The sequence below is a fragment of the Thamnophis elegans genome, chromosome 1 (genome assembly GCF_009769535.1).
Source record: "Thamnophis elegans isolate rThaEle1 chromosome 1, rThaEle1.pri, whole genome shotgun sequence".
NCBI lineage: Eukaryota > Metazoa > Chordata > Lepidosauria > Squamata > Colubridae > Thamnophis > Thamnophis elegans.
In genome coordinates, this window is record NC_045541.1 from 180,167,630 (window position 1) to 180,193,512 (window position 25,883).

Consider the following 25,883-nt stretch of genomic DNA (forward strand, 5'->3'; position numbering starts at 1 on the left):
TGGTATTAACCCTTCACATGATCTTGATTCTGTCCCTCTGTTTATGCAGCCTAGAACTGTGTTGGCTTTTTTGGCTGCTGCTGCACACAGCTGGCTCATATTTAAATGGTTGTCCACTAGGACTCAAAGATCCCTCTCACAGTTACTATTATTGAGCAAGGTACCAAATATACTGTACCTGTGCATTTTGTTTTTCTTGACTAAATGTAGAACCTTACTTTTTTCACCATTGAATTTCATTTTGTTAGAGCTCAATGTTCAAGTCTGTCAAGATTCTTCTGTATCTTGAGCCTGTCTTCTGGAGTGTTGGCTATTCCTGCCAGTTTAGGGTCATTGGCAAATTTTATGAGTTCCCCATCTATCCCCTTGTCCAAGTCATTGATGAAGATGTTAAAGAGTTCTGGGCCTAAAACAGAGCCCTGGGGTACTCCACTGCATACTGCCCTCCATGTAGAAGCAGTTCCATTGAGAACTGTGCGTTGAGTGTGGTTGGTCAACCAGTTAGGAATCCATCTGGTGGTGATGCTCTCTAACCCACATTTTTCTACTTTATCTAGTAGTAGGTTATGATCTACTTTATCAAATGCCTTATTGAAGTGTTAGTTAGGGTTATAGTGTTGATATAAATGTGGCATATTTCCACGTGGAATGTCAGAATTCCTGGTGTGACTAGTACTGTAAAAACCCCCACAGAAAATGTGCATAAGAAATATGTATTAATTTCACACACATGTGGTTTGAGATAACAGTTGAGATGACACTGTTTATTCGGTGCAGTGCAAAGAAATGTGCTCTCAGGACTACATCATACAACATCGCCCATTGAGAGCAATCAGTACTCAAATTGGCATGTGTATTACACACATTTGGAAAACAAAGCACATGATCAATAGCAATTACCAGTTAAGAAGCAACAACATATATACACACCCCTGATAGAGTGGAGGATACCCCTTCCAGAAGGTGGGTTCATTCCTACAATATTACAGCCCTCACCCCTCTATCCCTAATCAATACGGCTGATAGTTAAGTGTGCAAATCTTTCAAGATATGAAACATGAAAATGGGAGATGATGATGATGATTATACTCATTCAATGAATCAATCATGTCCAACTCTTGGCAATTCTATGCGTCAGGTCATTCCACATCTTCAATTCTTGCATTATTAATTTGAATTGTTCTATGCTTTGGTGGTGTTAGGTTTGATGGTGTCCAGCCCTCCTATTCTTTGGTGGCCTGGTTTCTTTTTCCACCAATTCTTTCAAACATATCATATAGCCTTCCAAGAATTTTAAGGCCTGGGTGTATGAAGAATGAGAGACCCCAAGACAAAAACACCTTAAAAAATGGGCGAGCCAAATGAACATATTTCAATAAATGGGGGTCACTCTGGCTAAAACCAGCTATACAGGCAGTCTTCAACATACCACCATTCGCTTAATGACTCTTCACAGTTATAACACCACTGAAAAAAGTGACTTGCAACCAGTTTTGATACGTGTGACTGTGGCAAAATTCTCACAGTCAAGTGATCAAATTTTGAGAACTTGGCAACAAGCTCATGTGAAGATGGCTGCAGCACCTCAGGGTTTTGTGACCGCCATTTGCAACCTTCCCAGCTGCCTTCTGACAAGCGAAGTCAATGTTCAGCAAAGTCACTGAACAATCGTGTTACTAATTTATCAGCTGCAGTGATTCAATTAACAAATGTGGCAATAAATTTCTCACTTAGTAACATAATCTTTGGGCTCAATTTTGATTGTAAGTTGAGGACTAACTATATTAGGCCTGTCTGAATTGCATGTTGAACCCATGTCGGGAAACTAAATACCAAATCATAATCATTTTAGCGTGAGCATTTAATAAACTGTTCTCAAGGTTAAAGAATCCATTCTTCAACCTTGAGTGACGTTTGTCCAAATAAAGATGCACCCTCAATTGACATATTACCCCACAGTTAGTAATAACTGCCATTGTTTTTGTATCTCCTGCTTGGGTGGAGCAGGGTGGAACTCATGATTTTACCAAGAATCCAGATAGAAAGAAGAGCTAGATAGAAATCAAGCATGAAATTTATCTTCATAGGACATTAAAACGGCTGCAACCACACAAAGTCAATAAAGTTTCCATGGTTAGGAGATACGATTTAGGTCAGCAATCTAATCAGTGGCTTTCTTGCAGCTATTTTGCTTTATAGGATTCCCTTCCCTCCAAATAAAATCTCCAAGAAAGAAAGTTAAAAGAACATTATCTTACTGAAATGAAAAAAAAATACTTTCTAAAGAATTCTAAAGATATGCTCTTTCCTTGTTAATGTCAATTAAGGGCAGTGGGAAGTGGCAATTATATGTTCGTTTATAAAAGGGGCTGCTGCAGTTTTGTTTAACATCTGTCTTTCTGCTTTTTGTATAAACCTCTTGAGGTGAGGTTCCAGTTGGCTACCTCAAATTTTCCAAAGATATTCATGCTCTCATTTGATTTAAGCATTTAACAATAATTGAATAGTTTTAATCTGTTTTTTTAGCACCGTAAGTGAGGATTTGGAACTTTTCTCAACCAGATGTTACTGGGCTGTAACTTATCATGCTACCACATTAAGGCTGAGTTCTTCAATTCTCATCTTTTCCTTCTCCTAGAGAAAGACAATGTTGTCTGCCTCGGTGGTGGCCCTCATCTGGTTGGTCTCCCTGAGGACTTTGTCCACAGCTTTGGATCCAACCCTGGAGGGGACATGGAGAGACTGGAAGGCCACTCACCGTAAAGAATACGCTCAGGTGAGTTTGTTCCAATGATACTCAAATGAAATCTCTGTATTTTGATTTAATAGTTCTGATACAATGGGGGCTGGCTGTCACTCCTGATTTTCTTCTGTAGTTTCTGTCCCACATGAACAAACATCCTTCTTTCACTTCAAATGTTCCAGTTCCATAAACTTACCTTGATTTCAACTTAGAATAGCAATGTTTAGAAACTTACCTTCTGCTCTATGTCTTCATACATGATTTGCAAGGAATCATGAAAATTGAAGGGAATTTCTTCCATTCCTGGGTGATTGAATTCTAGTCTGAGAAATCTTTTATGGAAGAGAATATGAGTTCTAGATCTTCTAGGTGCCACTTGTTTAGGCTGATGAAACTAAGGGATCTTCCATTTCTTGGCTTCCCAGGAGGAGGAAGAATCCTTCCGAAGAGCCGTGTGGGAGGAGAATTTGCAGATGATCCAAGACCATAACAAGCAGGCTGACCTGGGAAAATACAACTACTGGCTTGGCATGAACCACTTTGGCGATTTGGTAAGCCTGGATCATTCATCTGTCTCTCTGTCTGTTTGTCTGTCTGTCCGACTGTCTATCTACCTACCTACCTCTGATTTTTTTAGCCACCATCTCAACAAATCACTCTAGTTTTCACTTATTTATTAGGAATAGATGTCCCCTTTCCTTGAAGTTCCAGATGCCAAATGTACTATTCCCACTTCCCATGTCAAAAACCTCAAGACAAAGATTGGGATGCTTGCTCTTTCTCAGCCCAAAGGCCCCCAGTGAGCTTCCATGAATGAAGTGGTCATGAACCTTTCTCTTTCCAGTACATGGTTTTTACAATCATACGATATTGCAGAACTTGAATCCAATGACCAATGTTATATTGATGACCACATGATTGCTATTCTGACATCACATTCATTTACATCACATTGTAGCTTCAGAATGCCAAGAGCACATCAAGCAGACCCAGCCAAAGGCCACCCGCAATGGAATTATTGATAATTTGCAATCATTTCATCTGAGTACAGAGTTCTAATATTCCAGCACTTACAAATACATAATTTTTAACACTGGATGCGTTTAATCATCTCTGTGAATTCATCTTTACAATCTCTCCCAGTCTATTATCCAGAATGGGAATGTTAGCATTTTACCTGCCAGGTGTTTGAGCTGATTCACGGAGGCTGCAGAATTCTGGGAGTTGAAGTCTAGACATCTTAAAAGTCGCCAAAATTGGAAAACATGCAGTAGACTTAACTATACAAAAACTCCACTGTGATAACCAGGTTTTGTTTGTTCATAACCTAATTCTTTGCATTTGATCATAGGATAAAACTGATTAAGGAGAAATATGAGAAGTAGAAATGGAGACCTGTTAAGATTGTTTTTCTCCTCCTCAGACCAATGAAGAACTTGGCAAGAGGCTGCATTGCCTGCTTTCTCATAATGTAAGTAAAGTCAAAGGGATCCCGTTCAAATCTTCAGAAAATCCGGATATCCCTGATCACATGGACTGGAGAATCAAAGGTGGTGTCACCAACGTCAAGGATCAGGTGGGTTGTGGTGGGTGGTTCTGGGTATTACGTAGAGATGTTTTGAAGGAAAGGAAGAGTGTTCTGATCTGTTCATTTGGTCCCATTAGAATTTGACAGATTCACAAAGACTTGCAGATAAAGCTAAATTCTTTTCTCTTAAATTCATCCCCAAAACTTTAATCCTGTTAGAACTCATTTTTGTCCACCTGCTTACTACCAAGTACTGAGAATTGTTAAAGGAATATAAATTGAGAACAATTAATCAGCGGAGGGGCTTCCTCCAGATGTTGTGTGTTCTGTCACTCAAATTTTTTAAGAAGAGATTGGAAAGTCCTTTGTCAGCAATGGCATAGTATCTCCCGCCCAAGCAGAGGGCTGCGTATACACTAGAAGAGCTTTGATTTTCCTTCCAACTCTGCTATTCTATACTGAGTTGTCACATGCTCAGTGGATCACTCCAGCTTTTCTTTTTTCTTTTTTTAACCCAGGGTGACTGTGGCTCATGCTGGGCCTTCAGTGCCACTGGTGCTCTGGAAGGCATGCATTTCAAGAAGACGGGGAAGCTGATCTCGCTGAGCGAACAAAATCTTATTGACTGTTCCGGTGACCCAGATTATAAAGGGTGCCAGGGTGGATTTGAGTTGGAAGCTTTTGAAACTGTGCGGAAGCGAGGCGGGATCAATTCAGAAAAATCCTACCCTTATGACAGAACGGTAATAAACTATGAAATCTGTGTATGCCCCTGTCCATTCCTTCTGCAAGCTATAAGATGAACTGTTTTGCTCTGTCTCTAGTTGATAATGCCTCCAGCAATAAGATGGAAATCGTTTGAATCATGGATGGAGACAATTTCTATTAAATCCCTTCAATGGCAACAATCTCTTAGAATCACCATTTTCTTCTGCAGGATGGTATGCCTTGTCGCTATAATCCTGAGGAATCTATTACCAGATGTAGCTCATTCGGAAAGATCATGGAGAAGGATGAAAAAGGTCTTCAGGAAGCTGTGGCCAAGATTGGTCCAGTTTCTGTTGGAATAGATGCTGGGAGCAGCAAGTTCGGCTTCTATAAGTCAGGTAAGGTTCCTGAGGGGGCTCACATTTGACCTTGTGGTTCTTGCCATCTCCTCTGCCAACTAATATTTAACACTGATGAGGCCATACTCTTTCTAAGTACTAAAGGGTTATGTTTTTCTTTCCAAGATGGTGACAAGATCAGCTTATGTAGATTTTTCTATTAGGTAGGCTGATTTGTTTTGAAGGCTTGGCTGTGTTGAATGCACTATTGCAGGCTAACTCTGCCAATTGCCAGCAGTTCGATTATCACCAGCTCGAGGTACACTAAACCTTCCATTCTCACAGGGTTGGTAAAATCAGGACCCAGATTGTTGGGGGCAAAATGAACTCTGTCAATCGTTTAGAGAGGGCTGTAAAGCACCCTGAAGAGGTATATAAGTCTGTGCTATTGCTCAGGTGGTTATTGGGGAAATTTTCATTTGGTCCCAGAGACTTCTCCGGTTGCATCATCGCTGGGATTGTGGGGCCAGCTATATGACTCTTAGAGCCCAACTTTTGAACACAGCTTCTTCCTTGGAGGTGGTCACTATTTTCCATCTTCCTGGCCAACTAACAGCCTGGTGCCAATCAATATTCTCCACCATTAACTGCTTTATTTATTAGTTATCTGTCTTGGAATTGTGTGTATCTCTGGAGAAGAAAAATGGTTGTGTGACAGAATGCCTATCATCTTCTTCTCCTGGACCTTTGCTATTCCTTGTCTGTGGGTAGTTTCCTGCACCTTTTGTGTGATACAATGGGATGGGCTGGGAGCATTTGGTCCCTCCAGGATCAAATGTTTGGGGTTTTTGGCAATTGAATGTAAGCCCAGGATGGCCTGGAAAGAGGGCAGAGAAGAGCAACAAAGATGATTAGGGGACTGGAGGCTAAAACATATGAAGAACAGTTGCAGGAATTGGGTGTCTCTACTCTAATGAAAAGGAGGACTAGGGGTGACATGATAGCAGTCTTCCAATATCTAAGGGGCTGCTACAAAGAAGAAGGGGTCAACCTATTCTCCAAAGCATTGGAAGGCAGGACAAGAAGTAACCAGTGGAAGATCATTAAAGAGAAATCCAACCTACTACTAAGGAGAAATTTTCTGACAGTGAGAACAGTTAATCAGTGGAACCGCTTCAGAGGTTGTGGATGCTCCAACATTGGAGTTTTTCAAGAAGAGATTGGAGAGATGTTTGAACAATATGCTGTTTGATGTCTTGATTGAGCAATGGTTGGAGTAGAAGCTCTCCAGGTCCCTTCTGATTCTGTTATTCTGTCTCCTTTAACATCAGTGCCTGACATGTCTATATGGTGCTGTTCACCTTTTGTTCCTTTGGTTCCCTTATAGCTTCTGGGTGGAGTTAATAGAAAATAACAGAATAATAGAGTTGGAAGGAACCTTGGAGGTCTTCTAGCCCAATCCCCTGCTCAAACAGGAGACCATTTTTGACAAATGGTTATCCAGTCCCTTCATAAAAGCCTCCAGTGTTGGAGCTCCCACAAACTTTGAAAGCAAGTTTTTCCATTGATTGATTGTTCTTACTGTCAGGTTGATTTAATAAAGCCACCATGTTTCTCTGGGGTGCTTCAGACAGTTGGAGAAATTGTTAAGGCTATTCTTTAAAATACAAAAGAGCTGACTAAGGTGCTTCAGGAATTTAAGGTACAGGCTTTCGCCGACGACCTCGTTTTTATCCTGGAGGATCCTATGGCTTCTGGGATACAACTTTTACGTAAAATAGAGGGGTACGGTAGGATAGCGGGGCTACGTATAAACAAAGAGAAGACAAAACTGTTAATTAAGAATATGACTCTGAATCAGAAAAGGGAAGTACAAAGCCTCTTAGGGATTAAAATGGCCCATAAAATACAATACTTGGGAATTTGGCTCACAGAGAGATGTTCCTCTATCAAGGTAGATAATTATATGAAATTGCTACAGCAGGTATCTAAGGATATGACTAATTGGAGTGGTAAACAACTGTCTTTGATGGGCAGGATTGCAACAGTTAAGACATATGTATTACCGAAATTTTAGCTTCTGTTTCAAACGGCACCAACTAAATTGGACAAATTTTTTTTAAAAATCTTTGGAGACAATAGTGGCTCGATTTATATGGCAAGGCAAGAAAGCACGAATTAAAGCCCAAATATTGCAAAAACGTAAAGAACTGGGAGGCTTCGGAGTACCCAACTGGAAAGCATATTATAATGCAGCAATTATGACATGGGTGAAGGATTGGGTGATGTTGAGTAGAAGGCGCCTATTGGCTATAGAGGGACATGACCTCCCCCAGGGATGGCATGCCTCCCTCTGGCAAGAAAGAGACACCCCCCATAGGTACTTCATGGGACATTATATTCGGAAGATTTTGATGGGGGTCTGGGAAAAGATGAGGAAAAAATACTATCTTAGGGTTCCGTGCTGGTTGGCACCGTTAGAGACCTTAACGCATCCCAGTGTATTTAATTGGACAAGAAACATAACATATAAAGACATTATGACAGAAGATGGCAACATGAAAACAAAGATAGAATTAGAGCAGCAGGGCAGGAATCTGGAATGGTGGGAATATTTACAGGTTAGAAACAGGTTTAAAAGCAATAAGGTACGGTTTGGGATCTACCCAAACCCTCTGGGGCTAGATAAGATTTTGTTTGGCGGAGACAAGAAAATGTTATCGAAGATTTATCAATTTTTGACCTGCCAAGATGCTAATGAAGAGATGGACAAAAGCCTTCTAATAGCATGGGAGAGAAACTTTGGCTATGAGATTGAAATGGGCAAATGGTGGGATCTATGGAGTAAGACCATTAAACTTACAATATCTACAGCATTCAAAGAAAACATATAACCAGAGATGGTTTATAGGTGGCACTTCCCCCCAACGAGGTTAGCCAAAATGTTTCCTGGGTTATCTCCACTGTGTTGGAAATGTGGAAGAAAGGATGGCACATTCTACCATATTTGGTGGTCCTGTACTGAGGCCACGAAATACTGGAGAAGGATTCAAAAATGGCTAAAAGAGGTTACTGGGGCAAGCATGGAATGGGAACCCGAGAACCTTCTACTAAGCATTAAACCAGAAAACATGAGCAATTCAATATGGCATTTGAGCCTACATATAATTGTGGCCGCAAGAATAACTTATGCACAATTTTGGAAATCCACTATCATACCGTCGGAAGATGCTATAATTAAAAAGATCTATGAATGTGCAGAAATGGACAGAATGACGGGTTGGCTGAGGGACAAAGGAGAAACGGAACATTACCTTAGCTGGAACTTATGGTATATGTGGGCGACAAGGAGAAGAGCAGGGACTTAAAACGGGGAAAGTTAAACAGCAGTTGTTAACAATGGGAACTAAAAGTGAACATGGGTATTGTAACAGATCCCTGAATTTTGTAATGAGAAGATGTGGCTTAGAGACCTAACAATGAGGAAGGAAAAAAAAGTTGGGCTGTGAATGACTGTCACCGCGGGGGGGAAGGGGGGGTTGTATGTTTAAAATTGTATTTGTATTTCTATGTTTTACTCTTTAAAAAAATGTATAACTAATAAAGATTACTTTTAAAAAAAAATAAAGCCACCATAGTTTCTCTAGGGTCAGACAGTTGGAGAAATTGTTAAGGCTATTCTTTGAAATACAAAAGAGCTGACTAAAGTTCTAGAAAAATCTCTATTTACTCATGCCACTGGGATCCCAACCAGAGATTGTCATGTTTCCTCCTGGCTTCAAATCAGAGGTGGGTTCCTACCAGTTCAGACCGGTTCGGCCGAACCGGTAGTGGTATGACGGACTGAGTCACTGGAACCGGCAGTGACCCAGGCCTGTCACACCCCTGAACCAGTTTCCCAGTCGCCGCCCTCATCTTGTTTTTAATTGAACTGCACATGCACGTACAGCGCGCACGCTCAAGCAAACCGGCAGTAAAGCCGGCCAGAACCCACCCCTGTTTTAAACGTATATATTGAGTATAGAACTGTTAAGTTTATAACTAAGACACTGGTCCTATGAACCCAATACATTGGAGGCACCTTGCAAGGGGGATTCATTTATTTAATTATTGTCTCTTGGTATTAACAAATTTATATCTGAAGAATGAAGGTGAAAACACGTATCCCAGGATAATGCTGCAGGATTGAATTTGGGTTGGTCACCGGGACCAGAGATTGTCGTCTTCTGAGCTTTTGGACTCATGCTGGAGAGAAGTTCCCTGAAGATGAGCTCCAGCACCAGTCCAAAAGGTCAGAAGACAAAGCCTCTGGTCCCGGTTACCGATCCACATTGGATCCTGCAACATTTCTATCTTACCATTAATTTCCTCCCATATACCCTATTCTGAAATTAGACAATGTAATTTATTTTTATTTTATTGATAAGATTGCAAGGCTAATCAGTTAATCAACTATCATGTGAACTGTTAACACCTCTTTATAATGCCTTGGTAAGTCCACACTTGGAATACTGCATTCAGTTCTGGTCACCACAATGTAGAAAAGGTGTGGACACTCTAGAAAGAGTGCAGAGAAGAGCAACAAAGATGATTAGGGGACTGGAGACTAAAACATATGAAGAACGGTTGCAGGAACTGGGCATGTCTAGTTTAATAGAAAGAAGGACCAGGGGAGACATGTTAGCAGTCTTCCAATATCTCAGGGGTTGCCACAAAGAAAAGGGAGTCAAACTATTCTTCAAGGCATCTGAGGGTAGGACAAGAAGCAATGAGTGGAAACTAATCAAGGAGAGAAGCAACTTAGAACTGAGGAGAAATTTCCTGACAGTTAGAACAATTAATCAGTGGAACAGAAGTTGCCTTCAGAAGTTGTGAATGCCCCAACACTGGAAGTCTTTAAGAAGATGTTGGATAGCCATCTGTCTGAAACAGTATAGGGTTTCCTGCCTAGGCAGGGGGTTGGACTAGAAGACCTCCAAGGTCCCTTCCAACTCTGCTATTGTATTATTATACTAGTATGCAGAAGTAAACTCAGAATTTTTCTTGAGTTAACACCAAACTACACAAACCTTTCTCAATCAATAGGAGAAGAATATTTGTAGCTCAGGGTTGAAATGAGGATTTGTAGGTGTTCACTGAGGTTGGTTGTTTCCTTGCAGATGTTTCATCACTAATGATGTTACCCAGTTCAGTTATGAAACATCTGCAAGAAAACAACCAAGCTCAGAGAGCACCAAGGACCCTTCTCAATATTCTTTATTTTTAGAGTGACCTTTTTCTGCAGCACAGGATAAAATAGTTGCTAAACATATTAAACAGACAAAAAAGAAAAAGAAAAACTAAAGGACTCTAATGAAAAATAAGAAATCTCTTTGATCAACATAGTCGTAGGGGATTGGTTCTCTGGAAAAAGCTGGAAAATACCATTATAGCCTAAGGGTTTCGTCCAGTGCCTACACAAAGGAGGCCCAGGGAAAACATCTCCAGTAAGACATATTTCAAATTAGAGATGCAATCATTAAAAAGGCCTCTGCTGCAGCTAAGATAGAGTGGGGCATCTGGCTGCCAGTAAGGATGGGTTATTCACTAGGTTATTTCTTATTCTCTCTACCCAGGTATATATAGAGAAGACTATCATGGAGAAAGACAGATAAATCATGCTATGCTGATTGTGGGTTATAACACCACCAGCGAGGGCAAAGGCTATTGGATCGTAAAGAACAGGTAAATAAACAGACATTAGTCTGCAGAGGTGTAAAAAAATGGGAAATTCACTTATTGTATAACATACTTGAATGCCCTCAGTTTACAGTCAGTCGTGATATGATATACAGTTTGATATGGGACCCCACAGAATGGAGCCGGCTATTATGTCCCATTTGTGCAGTGAGTCCCAGCAGATGCTGTGTGAGGTCTGCAGGCTAAACATACCCAGATCTTCTTTTGCTTAGTTTCCATCTTGAAGTCAGGTTGCCTATTCTCTGTGAAGCCATGGACCAGGAAGTTGGTCTAATGTTGCCATATAGATTATCTTTTAAAAATGGCGGCCTCCCTGTTAACACATGGCAAAAAGCCACCTTTTGCACCATGCTTTTGGAGATGGCGAAACTTCAGCTAGAATCATGAATGATCCACTGTGCTGCAGAACTGCAGAAATAGAATCAATAGAATGAATGAGCTGGAAGGGACCTTGGAGATCTACTAGTCCAGCCCCCTGCTCAAGCAGGAGAACCTATACTATTTCAGATAAGTGACTGTCTAGAACTCTAGATAAATGTTCTGTATTCTTACCTTCACAGCTGGTCCACTCTTTGGGGAGAGAAAGGTTACATGCGCATAGTCAAAGGATCAAATCAATGCGGCATTGCTGAAGACGCTGTCTTTCCTATCCCAGATCCAGAGAAGGGAAGATAATTTTTTCTTTCAGCATAAGGATCGTTTGAAATGCGGAGCTAAAAGTCACCAATGAATGACCTGCTGCTTCTGAAGCTTCTAGATGAAAATAAAAAAGTTAATAAATGCTTTTGGGCAATGCAATTCAGAACTGTCAGAGCACTCTATTCTATCATATACATGTTAATTAGATTATTAGAGTAACAGAGTTGGAAGGAACATTGGAGGTCTTCTAGTCCAACCCCCTGCTTAGATAGGAAACCCTACAGCACTTCAGACAAATGGTTATCCAACATCTTCTTAAAGACTTCCAGTGTTGGAGCATTTGCATCTTCTATGAAGTTAATTGTTAATTGTTAGTTAATTGTTCTGTCAGAAAATTTCTCCTTAGTTCTAAGTTATTTCTCTTCTTGATTAGTTTCTACCCATTGTTCTTGTTGTACCCTCAGGAGCTTTGGAGAATAGCTTGACTCCCGCTTCATGTCATGTCACCCCATCCTTATTTTCATTAAGTTGGACATACCCAGTTCATGCAACCGTTTTTCATATGTTTTAGCCTCCAGTCTCCTAATCCTCTCTGTTGCTCTTCTCTGCACTCTTTTTTACATTGTGGCAACCAAAAGTGGATGCAGTATTCCAAGGTGGCCTTTCCAAGGCATTATAAAGTGGTATTAACACTTCATGTGATCTTGATTCTATCCCTATTTATGCAGCCTAGAACTGTGTTGGCTTTTTTGGCAGCTACTGCACACTGCTGGCTCATATTTAAATGGTTCTGCACTAGGACTCCAAGATCCCTCTCACACTGTTACTACTATTGAGCAAGGTACCACACATACTGTACCTGTGCAATGTGTTTCACCATTGAATTTCATTTTGTTAGATAGCGTCCAATATTCAAGTCTGTCAAGATTTTTCTGTATCTTGAGCCTAGAGTATTGGCTATTCCTGCCAGCTTGGTGTCATCTGTAAATTTGATGAGTTCCCCATCTATCCCCTTGTCCAAGTCATTGATGAAGATGTTGAAGAGTATTGAGCCTAAAACAAGAGCCTTGGGAATGCATGTAGATGCATTAGAAATATGTATTAATTTCATATATATGTGGTTTGAGATAACAGTTGAGATGACACTGTTTATTCGGTGCAGTGCAAAGAAATGTGCTCTCAGGACTACATCACACAACATCGCCCATTGAGAGCCCTCAGTACTCAAAGCCGAGGTGGCGCAGTGGTTAAATGCAGCACTGCAGGCTACTTCAGCTGACTGCAGTTCTGCAGTTCGGCTGTTCAAATCTCACCGGCTCAGGGTTGACTCAGCCTTCCGTCCTTCCGAGGTGGGTAAAATGAGGACCCGGATTGTTGGGGGCAATATGCTGACTCTGTAAACCGCTTAGAGAGGGCTGAAAGCCCTATGAAGCGGTATATAAGTCTAACTGCTATTGCTATTGCTAAATTGGCATGCGTATTACACACATTTGGAAAACAAAGCACATGATCAATAGCAATTAACAGGTAAGAAGCAACAACGTATATTCACACCTGATACTCTGATGCTCCTTCCAGAAGGTGGGTTCATTCCTACAATATTACAGCCATCGGCCTTTTGTCCCTAATCAATAAGACTGATAGTTAAGTATGCAAAACTTTCTAGATAATTTATCTGCAACAAGGAAACAGGAGATGAGGATGAGGATGTTATTCAGTCATGTCCAACTCATGGGAATTCTATGGGCCAGGTCTCTCCATATCTTCCAATCTTACACTATTTCTTTGAGTTGTTCTATGCTTTGGCTGGTGTCAGGTTTGATGGTGTCCAGCCAGCCTATTCTTTGGCAACCTGGTTTCTTTTTACTGCTAATTCTTTTAAATATAAGTGTTTGCTCCAGTGAATGGCCAAAAAAATGGGACACACATTCTAAGCCAGTGGTTCCCAAACTTGGCAACTTTAAGACTTGTGGACTTCAACTCCCAGAATTCTCCAGCTAGCTTGGCAACTTTAAGACTTGTGGACTTCAACTCCCAGAATTCTCCAGCTAGCTCTTCTGGCTGGAGAACTCTGGGAGTTGAAGTCCACAAGTCTTAAAGTTGCCAAGTTTGGGAACCACTGTTCTAAGTAATGGTTTGCAGTAAGAAGAAGCCTTGTTTCCATTGCTGTTTTCCTTCAGGATGATACAAGTTCTTTGCTGTCATATGGCCTTCCAAGAATTTTAGGATGCAAGGCCCAAGAATGAGACGCCCAAAGACAAAAACTTATAAGAAAAAGTAGTGAGTCAAATGAACATCTTTCAACAAATGGGGTCTCCCTGGTTAAAACTAACTATACAGGCAGTCCTCAACATACAGCCATTTGCTAAATGACGGCTCAAAATTATAACACCATGGAAAAATATTACTTACAATCAGTTCTCATACTTGTGACGGTAGCAACATCCTCACAGTCAAGTGCTCAAAGTTCGAGAATTTGGTAATAAGTTCATGTGAAGATGATTGCAGCATCTCAGCATCTCACCATTTGCAACCTTACCAGCTGCCTTCTGACAAGCAAAGTGAATGAGGAGGAGAGCTGGATTTGCTTAATGATGGCTTGATTCACTTAAGAACTACAGTGATTCATTTAACAACCCCAGCAAAACAAGGTTCTAACATCGGGCATGATTCACTTAACAACTGGCTCGCTTAACAACAGGGAGGACCCTAGGCTGCCAACCTAGTAACATGTTTATTGCAGCTCCTCTTAATTTTATCACGTTATTAGTTTTTTTTACATTTTTATCACTTAACAGCAGAAATTCTGGTCTCAATTGTGGTCGTATCTTACATGAGGACATCTAAGTATCTAATCTGGAGATTTTTAAGAAGAGATTGGACAGCCATTTGTCTGAAGTAGTGTAGGGTTCCCTGCTTGAGCAGGGGGTTGGACTAGAAGACCTCCAAGGTCCCTTCCAACTCTGTTATTCTGTTAGCTAGAGTAGGCATAAGGTCCTTTCCTTCAACACTGCTATCTAGCAGGACTTGAGGAGCATGCCTTTTCCATGATGGCCTTCTTGTCCTGGAAAGCCCCTTTCCCCTTAAGGCCCAGCAGATGCCCACCCTCTTGCAAGAACTGGGTATATCTAATCTGACAAAGGAAAGGACTAGGGTGATACGATAGGCTTCCAATATTTGAGAGCCACAAAGAGGGCCTCAACCTATTGAGCACTGAAGCACCTAAAGGCAGGATAAGAAACAATGGATGGAAACTAATCAAGGAGAAATTCAACCTAGAACTAAGGGGGAACTTCCTGACAGTGAGGACAATTAATCGGGGGATGGCTTTATACAATACAATACAATGCAATGCAATGCAATGCAATGCAATGCAATGCAATGCAATGCAATGCAATGCAATGCAATGCAATGCAATAGCAGACTTGGAAGGGACCTTGGAGGTCTTCTAGTCCAACCCCCTGCCTAGGCAGGAAACCCTATACAAATGGGTATCCAGCAAAGATTTCCAGTGTTGAGGCATTCACAACCTCTGGAGGCAACTTCTGTTCCATTGATTAATTGTTCTAACTGTCAGGAAATTTCTCCTCAGTTCTAGGTTGCTTCTCTCCTTGATTAGTTTCCACCCATTGCTTCTTGTTCTACCCTCAGGTGCCTTGGAGAATAGTTTGACTCCCTCTTCTTTGTGGCAGGTATCGGAAGGCTGCTATCATGTCTCCCCTAGTCCTTCTTTCTCTTAAACTAGATTTACCCAGTTCTTTCTCTCAGAAGATGTGAGCGCTCTATCACTGGAGGTTTTTAAGAAGTGATTGGACAATATTTGTCTGAAATGGTATAGGGTCTCCTGCTTGTGGGAGGGGCTTGGACAAGAAAGACCTCCATGCTTCCTTCCAATTCCGCTATTCTGTTATTCTCTTAGCCTTCCTCCTTTGCCTCTCAGCCTCAAAGGGAGCAGCCTGACCCACGGAGCCTCAGGGCTCTTCTGCCACCTTCGCCTTCAAAACCCCTCAGAAATTGGAGGGAGTCTCCAAGGGCAACAGTGGGCAGAAATTGCTGCAGCCTGTGATTGGCTGCAGAGGAGGAAGCCATCACCCAATCGGAATCCCCAATTTTCCCGCCTTTTTTTCCCCCCCTCCTCTCTGAGGTACAATTACAGTACTGGGCAGCTCTTATAATTTTATTACAACATTAGGTTTTTATCCTGCTTTTAACATAGAACTGTTGAAAGAAATGTCCTTTTGGGTTCAGCTCAGAGTGGGGGAAAAGACACTGGAGACATGGAGGCTGCTTGGAAAGATGGTTTATTGTTGGACAGGGCCACATGGTTTGAGCCCTGTACAGAAAAGGGGATCACAGGCTTCAATGTTGGTGGAGAAGAAGAGAAGGGCTGAGGGAGGGGATTGCTAGGCTTTTTATACCCTGTTCAGTCCCACCTCTCTGTTTCCTGTTCCTGTGTAAGAAATGTATTCTGATTGGTTGTCAGACTCCCATGGTGCCATGCAGGGGGCTACTCTCTAGGCTGTGATGAGTTCTCAGTTGCCATGTGGAGAGTTGAGTAATATCCCTTCCCCCTACAGCTGCAGTGAGGAGAAGTCTTTATGATGTAAAGTGGGCTAGCCTGGCCATCTTAATAGCCCATTAGCTGGGGATGGGCAGAAAGCTATAGGCAACTATTCTGTCTTTTAAAACATGTTTCTTTTCACATCCAGAGAAATATTCTGCCTTTTCGATATTTCCTAGGATATTTCATTTTTCTGGGAGAGGGCTGGATTGAGTTCTTCCAACAGAACTCAAGGCAGCAAACATATACATACCTCCTGCCTCCTATTTTCCTCACAAAAAACAACCCTGTGAGGTGGTTTGGCTGAGAGAATGACTGACCCAAAGTCACCCAGTTAGCTTTTATGACTAAGGCAGGCCTGGAAATTATCATCTCCATATCTAGGCCAACTCTTTCACCACTACTACCCCAAACTGGCTCTCTTTCATGGTTCAGAGGATAGCATGTTTTAAATTCTGTTTTTATTCAGAACAACAGGCCCTTGCCTGTCCCACGGAGTCACAGCTCTTCTTTTAAGAACTTGTGAACTTCAGCTCCCAGAATTCCTCAGCTAGCCACGCTGGCTGGGGAATTCTGGGAGTTGAAGTCCACAAGTCTTGGAGTTGCCAAATTTGTAAACCTCTTTCCAAGGGCAGCAGTGGGCAGAGATTGTTGGGGCCTGTGATTGGCTGGAGGGAAGCAAGCCTTCATCCAATCAGAATGCTCATTAAAAGAAACAATTTGATAGAGGAGGAAGATTTACCCAGCAGTATTGATAGATTATGGATCTGCTGTATAGTATTAAGTGAATGTATTCTAACCCAGTTTAAAATGATTAAAAGGACTCTGCTGTTCTACAGTTTCCCCATATATTCCACCTGGTCCTGTTACCTCTCAGTTACAAAGAAACAGGGAAGAAAAGCAAAACTGAAAGTTTAGCAGCAAGACCACTAGATGGTTTAGAGATTCCTGAGTTAAATCTACTCTTAGATTTGAAAGAAGAGAGAACAGGAGAGGAGAGATCCATAGCAGTGCTGGACACAACAGCCCTGAACTTCACGCCTGAATGAGAATTTAGGGATCAAACTAAGTTTCCCACCCAAGTACACTTAGCCAACGGTCATAAAATATTTAGAAAGCCAAGGAAAGTTGACATGCTGAAAAAGACTTGGGAGAAACTGTGGGAAGTTATCATCCAGCCCTCTCCCAGAAAAAAATGAAATATCCCCTAGGAAATATTGAAAAGGCAGAATGTTTCTCTGGACGTGAAAAGAAGCATGTTTTAAAAGACAGAATAGTTGCCTGTAGCTTCCTGCCTACCCCCACTTTGTCAATAGGCCCATTAAGACTAGCCAGGCTAGCCCACTTTACATAATAAAGACTTCACCAGCAGCTACAGAAAGGCTCAACTCTCCACATGGCATCTGAGAACTCATCTATGGATTCAAAACAGCCTAGAGAGTAGCCCCCTGCATGGCACCATGGGAGTCTGACAACCAATCAGAATACATTTCTTACACAGGAACAGGAAACAGAGAGGTGGGACTAAACAGGGTATAAAAAGCCTAGCAAGCCCCTCCCTCAGTCCTTCTCTTCTTCTCCACCTACATTGAAGCATGTGATCACCTTTTCTGTTCAGGGCTCAAGCCATGTGGCCCTGTCCACGAATAAACCATCTTTCCAAGCAGCCTCCATGTCTCCAGTGTCTTCTTCCCCACTTGGAGCTGAACCTAGAAGGACATTTCTTTCAACAAAACCAAATAAAGTAATTTAGTTATCGTGCATATTGATATTTTATTTATGAATGAATGCATTCCCTAGAAGTAGAAACTATGAAAGAAATTCTGCTCGTGGAATAGTGTCCCTCTGCTCTTTCAAAATCCTGGTCTTTGTAGTCCTGCCTCAGGATTTCATAGCTGAATGGCCTCTGTAACCTCACTAAGGATCAGTCAAATAACTGAGGGTCCTTGGTGCTCTCTGAGCTTGCTTGTTTTCTTGCAGAATTTTCATTACCCAAACTAGGTAACATCATCAGTGTTAGTGCTAATCAAATTAAAAGGCATTTTGCTTGGATAATCATTTGTCTGAAGTGGTGGAGGGTTTCCTTCCTAGGTAGGGGGTTGGACTAGAAGATCTCCAAGGTCCCTTCCAACTCTTCTATTCTATTGTTGAAAGAAATGTCCTTCTGGGTTCAGCTCCAAGTGGGGAAGAAGACACTGGAGACATGGAGGCTGCTTGGAAAGATGGTTTATTGTTGGACAGGACCACATGGCTTGAGCCCTGAACAGAAAAGGTGATCACATGTTTCAATGTAGGTGAAGAAGAAGAGAAGGGCTGAGGGAGGGGCTTGCTAGACTTTTTATACCCTGTATTAATCCCACCTCTCTGTTTCCTGTTCCTGTGTAAGAAATGTATTCTGATTGGTTGCCAGACTCCCATGGTGCCATGCAGGGGGCTACTCTCTAGGCTGTGATGAGTTCTCAGATGCCTTGTGGTCAGTTGAGTAATATCCCTTCCACCTACAGCTGCAGTGAGGAGAAGTCTTTATTATGTAAAGTGGGCTAGCCTGGCCATCTTAATCGCCCATTAGCTGGGGATGGGCAGAAAGCTATAGGCAACTATTATGTCTTTTAAAACATGTTTCTTTTCACATCCAGAGAAATATTCTGCCTTTTCAATATTTCCTAGGATATTTCATTTTTCTGGGAGAGGGCTGGATGATAACTTCCCACACTATTCTATCTATTCTACTAACTCTATGTTATTTTACCCTAAAGTCATGCCAGTGTTTATATTTATCTTATTCCTAAAGAATCCACTCTCGGCTTATTTATATAATAAATGTCTATCCTGCCTTTATTACTTCATCAAGTAACTCAGGGCAGCAAACATACATTTTTACTTCTAAGAGGCAAATGGATTTTATGGTTTTTCTTTTGAAGACATCTTGCTTCTCATCCAAGAAGCTTCTTCAGCTCTGAAGAAGCTTCCTGGATGAGAAGCGAAATGTTTTCAAATAAAAACCAGAAAGTCAAGTTACCTCTTGGAAAAAAAAAACACCTTTAGAATGTTGAAAGAAATGTCCTTCTGGGTTCAGCTCCAAGTGGGGAAGAAGACACTGGAGACATGGAGGCTGCTTGGAAAGATGGTTTATTGTTGGACAGGGCCACATGGCTTGAGCCCTGACCAGAAAAGGGGATCACACGATTCAATGTTGATGGAGAAGAAGAGAAGAGCTGAGGGAGGGGCTTGCTAGGCTTTTATACCCTGTTCAGTCCCACCTCTCTGTTTCCTGTTCCTGTGTAAGAAATGTATTCTGACTGGTTGTCAGACTCCCATGGTGCCATGCAGGGGCTACTCTCTAGGCTGTGATGAGTTCTCAGTTGCCTTGTGGTCAGTTGAGTAATATCCCTTCCCCCTACACCTGCAGTGAGGAGAAGTCTTTATTATGTAAAGTGGGCTAGCCTGGCCATCTTAATGGCCCATTAGCTGGGGATGGGCAGAAAGCTATAGGCAACTATTCTGTCTTTTGAAACAGGTTTCTTTTCACATCCAGAGAAATATTCTGCCTTTTCAATATTTCCTAGGATATTTCATTTTTCTGGGAGAGGGCTGGATGATAACTTCCTACAATCCCTCCTTTTTTTTTTCAAAACATGTGAGTGGAACGCACATGTTTTGACAAAAGATTAAAATTGGTTAGATCAGGGAGACTTAATTCTTCTGATGAAAAAGCATTGAGAGACAGCAGAAGGATCTCTTCAGTGGCTCCCAGATAGCTTTCAACCATGAAGGTCTAGCTACCAGGGCACAAATTTCTGGAAAGAAATTTACAGTATCCAATTTTCCATGCCAATTAGTATCAGATATCATTTTCTGTGAGCTTTCAGACAGGTTTTTAAAAAAAAAGCAGAAATCCCAAAAATTATTCACAGCCTTGCTTTCCCTTTAAGTTACAGGCTGCCCATTTTAAAAGGGATGGTTCTTCAACCTGCCCTGGCTCTTATTTTAGTGAGGCCAAATTGAGTTCAGATGGTGTGCAATCCAGGTTATCTAGTATTTGTAAAATTACACAGAATGAGCCTGGGGACTCCTGGAGACTCCCTACTCATGAGACCACCAGTGCAACATATCCTGTTTTACTGGGCAGCGTGGGGTTTTTTGTTTGTTTTTTTGTCACAGTGAGGGCTTGGGGTTTTTGGAGATCCTCTCTGCCAGCTCTTCAACTGGGGGAATTGCTTGAGGGGAATTGATCCTCCCCCAATGGGATTAAAAGGGAGAAATCCCTGTTTAGGCTTTTGTGCCTGGGGCAAAAATCAAGCTAGGAAAAAACTGTGTGTGGAGGAGATAGTTTCAATCTAATTCTGAATAGGCTCTTCTCTCTCTCTCTCTTTTCTTTGTGTGTGTGTGTGTGTGTGTGTGTGTAGCTGGTTCTACAATACAGAAAATACAGACATTTTGGACAAACTTTCCCTCCCACTAGACAGAAATCTAAGGTGTTCAAAATTGCTGTACTAGCCATTCTTAAATACAATTCTTACATGAATACATTAAACTGATTACAATATAAATGAGACAAGAAAGAAACCTTACAATGAATTTCTGTGAAGGAAGCAAAGAAAGAAAACTTTAGGATCAATTTTCACCCTCCCCTATAGTCTTTACAGCTGTCTTCTGGGGATGGAAGAAAGTCTTTTGGTCTTTACTTCTCCATCTCAGGGTCCATTCTTTCATATCTGCTGGGTGGCATTAAGCTTAGTTTAGCTTAGCTTGCTGGTAAGAGTGGTCAGTCAGGCTTTGTAGAGTCTGTCCCAGGCTTGGCTAAGTTTTTTTTTCTCTCCTCATGTCAGGTTTTATCAGGATGCAATCACCAGCAGCCAATTCAAGAGTTATGGTTTGAGCTAGCAGTCCTTTGTTTCTGAGGTGAAGAAAAAGAGAGACCAAGTATACAGTTCTTTACAGACATATCTTTAGTCTCATGTTGTGGAATCTCACCCATTCTGTCCAAATGTGGAAATCCAAACATTATTCCAGAGGGCAGACAATGTAAATTTCATGGAACATGACATTCCCACTGCTTCTATGATTGAAACACTTTTGCAGTAAGATGAGTAAATTTTTCAAAAAGGACAACAACTTGTGTTGCAAACAAACAAACAAAAAAAATATCATAGGGTAGAGCACCTTGACTCACAAGCTTTTAAAAATGCACTCAGGTGTAAAAGAGAAAGGGAAGAAAAACAGCTTTTTTTAAAAAAATGCAATTAAAAAAAGAGGTACTTTGAGTCAACACTCCAAAATATTAGATTCCATTCAGATGGAAGCAAATTCTCATCAAGTATGTTAAAACATTTACAAATGTAAGCAAAATATCTCAAAATTATTTCTTTTTATACCTCAAAATTTCCAGAAGAGAAAAAAAAATCAAAATTGTATTCAGAGCAGAAAAGGAAATGTAATTGCATAACTTTTATAGATGAAAAGATAGCAGTGAAAGGTAAAGGTGAAGGAGCAAGTCACCCATTTACTCCAAATTTCTCAGAAGAGAGAGGGAAAAAAAAATGGTTAAAGTGGCAGATTTTGTGGCTCTGTGAGCTGGGTGTGCCATGTACCATCCTCCTGCCAGGCACATGCTCCCCGATCGGCAAAGACAGTTATAGCGTCTTTGATAGGAAAAGCTGTTTGAAGGAGGCTTCCACTGGAGCGGAAGGGCTTTTGTAATTAGGGCTGCAAAAAGGGCGGGTGTCTGAGAAATAGTGGACAAGTGTCATGAGATCACATTCTTGGGGAATCAAATTTGGATTGGGGAGGCCGCACTGCAGCGCTCCCATGGGTTGGAGAATTTTATTAACAGCCCGCAAATCATGCAAAAAACACCATTTACCAGATTTCTTTTTTATAACAAACACAGGGGTGTTATAAAGGCTGTGGGATATCTCTTTCCTCTTCCTCTCTTCTCTCTTTCCCTCTTTTCACTTTCTCTTTCCCTCTCTTCCATTCTTCTGTCACTTTCTCCTTCTCCCTTCTCTCACTCTTTTTCTCTCTCCTCTTTGTCTCTTTCTGTCTCTTTCACTCTTTTCCTTTCTTCCCCTCTCCCACTCTTTCATCACTTTCTCTTTACTCTCTACTGCCCAACCTGTCCTCATAATTTACCTACTTTCCTAAATAGGCACAGTTCCCTTAATGGATCCCTCGCTCACTCAAACACATACACACACATACCATTAAACAACCATGCAACTTACTGTTTCTTTATATGAAAGGAATTAAAGTACATTCATACCAACTTTTACCGTCAACACTCACATTTGCACTGCAATCAGGCTGCTTGTGTAAATTAATTTCACATACAAAAATATCCCATTTCATTTTTTCTTCATCCAAAGCGATTATTACAATTATTTCAGGGAGCTGTACATAAGCCAATGAGCTCCATTTTCTATTATTAAGGGATCTCAACTTCCCTCCAGGCCTGGGGGAGGTTCTGTCCCTTTAAATCTTCATTTTCCTTTACTTGGGGAACATGTGGTTCATTCTGCAAGCAGTGGGGAAACTCAGAGAGAGAGCAGTTTAAATCCTAACTACTCTCCCCTCCCCCACAGCTTCAAGCCCAAGCTTATTTATTTATTTAGCTGGTCAAACATATCACCATCAATTCAATTCAATATGTTATTAGATGCACATCTAAGTATTTTTTAACAGACATTACATCAAAGTAATCAAGTCCAATTACCTAGGTCTTTCCATTCAGTTAGGCTTTACCTCATTACCTGCTAACTTTCTTACTTTTGCTCGAAGTTACACCCGTTGTTCTATCTCCTTAAGCACTAGATTGTTAATAACTGTCTCTCCCTGGGATGTTCCGTTTTAAAATTGGATCTGCCAGCCCACGCTGGCTAATTTTTAAAGATCCAAACTCTTATATATCTTGAACTCCCAGCAGCGCTGGCATATTTTTAAAGGTCAAGATTTATAGAGACAATGTATAGAGATGTTTGTCCACACATTGTTTGCATTGGCCAGGGTTCCAGGTTGGTCCTCCCAGCTGAGCGCTGGCATAGTTTTAAAGGTCCAAACTCTTAGCTCTCCCAGCAGACCGCTGGCATAGTTTTAAAGAGCAAGATATATAGATATTTTATTAACACATCATTTGCATCTGGGTGGGGCTCAAGCTCTACTTTTCTTTTAAAAGACAACTATTACAGCTGCAACAATTTCTAACATATCCCTGTGGACTCCTTAGTCACTTCGGGGAAGAAACTCAGGTAGAACTTCTCTTCAGTTCATCTGATGGTGGCCAGAAAATCAGCAAACTTGTTACAAAATCTAAATCAAAACTGTCTTCTAGGGGCCAGGTTTCGAGTAGGTTGGCCAGATAGATGTGCAGAGGGTTTTTGCTCAGGTTGAAGGCAAACCTTTAGTAGGAATTTCCTTCATCTTATACATGCACACACACGGCAACACTCTCCTCCTTCCCCCAAAAGAAAAAAAAAATCTTTACTCACCTGAAGAGTAAATCTTCCAGGCCTGAAAAACATGAAAACAAGGTTCCCTCCCTCACAGAAAAGGCATTGTTGGGGGATTAAGGGTAAGGGAGGGGCTTGGGGGGGGGGGTAGAAAGCTTGCAGGCAGAGTTTTTTTAAAAAAAGGTAAAATCATCAGTTACTAAACAGATAAACTGGTAACATTATGGGGATATCACAGATGCGAAATGGGGTCTGGATTCACATGCTTCAGGAAGGAAATAAACAGGTAAAATCATTTAAACACACGATAGAAGCAAGGATGGAACTTTTCCTGTAAATGAACTTAAAACATTTCCTGGGTTGTTACTTTAAGGCAAAGGGAAGGAAGGAAGGAAAAAAAAATACTCTGGGTTTTTTTTGGGGGGGGGGGGAACAAACTGAGCGAAGGCAATTTCTGCCAGTTTACTCTTTTCTTTCATTGAACACTTTAAAATCCTTGTCTTTTGGTTCAGAGACATCTTAGTTACAATTACCTTGAAGGTGCATAAAGACTTAGGCACACATTTACACAAGAACAAGGAGAAAATAAGAAGGGAAAAAAACAGAACTCTCAGGTTTTCACATCCTACATTCTTAGTTACAAATCTGTTAAATTAGGGAAGCCACAAATCTTAACAAACAAACCACGTGGTTACATAGAAGACAAAGAGACAAACAGACAAGAGAAAAAAGAAACCTCAACATTTTTCCCTTTTCTTTTAAGTACCTTTATGTAGCCAAATTAGTTTTCCTGTATTATCTTTCAGCAAAGCTCATTTCTCACACAATTTCCTTGCCTTCATGCCTGCCAAGATAGGCATGTGCCTGGCGTCCCAGGCTTCTAGGAAATCTCCAAGGGATTTTCCTGTCACCCTCGAGCTAATGCTTCCCATGACCCATTACATGCAGGGCTCACTTTGGCTTAGCCGGGTGACCACCGCCCCGTAAGTTTTCAGAAAAAAAAAAGATTCTGGGAAGGACTTCAAATTCCCCAATGAAGTATTCGGTCCCTTCCTTCCAGGGAATTTCCGCTAGGGTTTTACAGATCAAAAAGGTAATCTGCAGAGGACCTCTGTTCCCTTTAACAGTTAGTACCTGCTCCTCTTTCTCTTTACACACAATGAGCCTTTGCTTTTTCTTTTTGCTTTCACAGAACAACAGCAACAACAAAATTTTCATTCATTTTTCCATCCATTTTCACACACACTCTCCTTTCCCTAACAGAAGGTCCTGTGCTCTGGCCTGACCCTAATACTTTCCAGGCTCTCTTGGTAAAACACACAGAGGAACCAGGATCCAGCTGTGCTCAGAAGAAGGATCCCACACATGCACGCATACACACATCTCCCATGCTTTGCCATGCTTTAAAATTAAACTTTAGAGAATTAAAATTTAAAGGTACTCACCTTCTTTCCAGGCAGCCTTTGAGCTCAAACTCAAAACCCCTTTAAAACCTAGATCCAATGGTTAAGGCCAAGATAAAGTCCACCCTCAGACTCAATGGGGTCTGTGCCGGCATGGGAGGCTTACCTGGGCCATATCCCTTGGTTAGGCTAGCTTGGAGTCCCATCTGGGGGTCGCCAATTGTTGAAAGAAATGTCCTTCTGGGTTCAGCTCCAAGTGGGGAAGACGACACTGGAGACATGGAGGCTGCTTGGAAAGATGGTTTATTGTTGGACAGGGCCACATGGCTTGAGCCCTGTACAGAAAAGGTGATCACATGTTTCAATGTTGATGGAGAAGAAGAGAAGAAGAAGGGCTGAGGAAGGGGCTTGCTAGGCTTTTATACCCTGTTCAGTCCCACCTCTCTGTTTCCTGTTCCTGTGTAAGAAATGTATTCTGACTGGTTGTCAGACTCCCATGGTGCCATGCAGGGGCTACTCTCTAGGCTGTGATGAGTTCTCAGTTGCCTTGTGGTCAGTTGAGTAATATCCCTTCCCCCTACACCTGCAGTGAGGAGAAGTCTTTATTATGTAAAGTGGGCTAGCCTGGCCATCTTAATGGCCCATTAGCTGGGGATGGGCAGAAAGCTATAGGCAACTATTCTGTCTTTTGAAACAGGTTTCTTTTCACATCCAGAGAAATATTCTGCCTTTTCAATATTTCCTAGGATATTTCATTTTTCTGGGAGAGGGCTGGATGA

General features: G+C 41.4%; 1 protein-coding gene across 1 annotated transcript; it reads left to right on the forward strand.

The window, feature by feature from the left end:
• The first annotated feature begins 2,647 nt into the window (after positions 1-2,647).
• LOC116519740 (cathepsin L1-like) lies at positions 2,648-11,839 on the forward strand. The gene is made up of 7 exons (XM_032233789.1): positions 2,648-2,776; positions 3,169-3,294; positions 4,167-4,319; positions 4,790-5,014; positions 5,209-5,377; positions 10,933-11,041; positions 11,617-11,839. The coding sequence occupies exons 1-7, from the start codon at positions 2,648-2,650 to the stop codon at positions 11,729-11,731; spliced, it is 1,026 nt and encodes a 341-aa protein (XP_032089680.1). The 3' UTR covers positions 11,732-11,839.
• The last annotated feature ends 14,044 nt before the right edge of the window (positions 11,840-25,883 follow it).

Coding starts and splice junctions, on each gene's coding strand:
- LOC116519740 (XM_032233789.1), top strand. CDS start 2,648: ATGTTGTCTGCCTCGGTGGTGGCCCTCATCTGGTTGGTCTCCCTGAGG. Junction 2,777..3,168: donor ACCGTAAAGAATACGCTCAG/GTGAGTTTGTTC, acceptor TTGGCTTCCCAG/GAGGAGGAAGAATCCTTCCG. Junction 3,295..4,166: donor TGAACCACTTTGGCGATTTG/GTAAGCCTGGAT, acceptor TCTCCTCCTCAG/ACCAATGAAGAACTTGGCAA.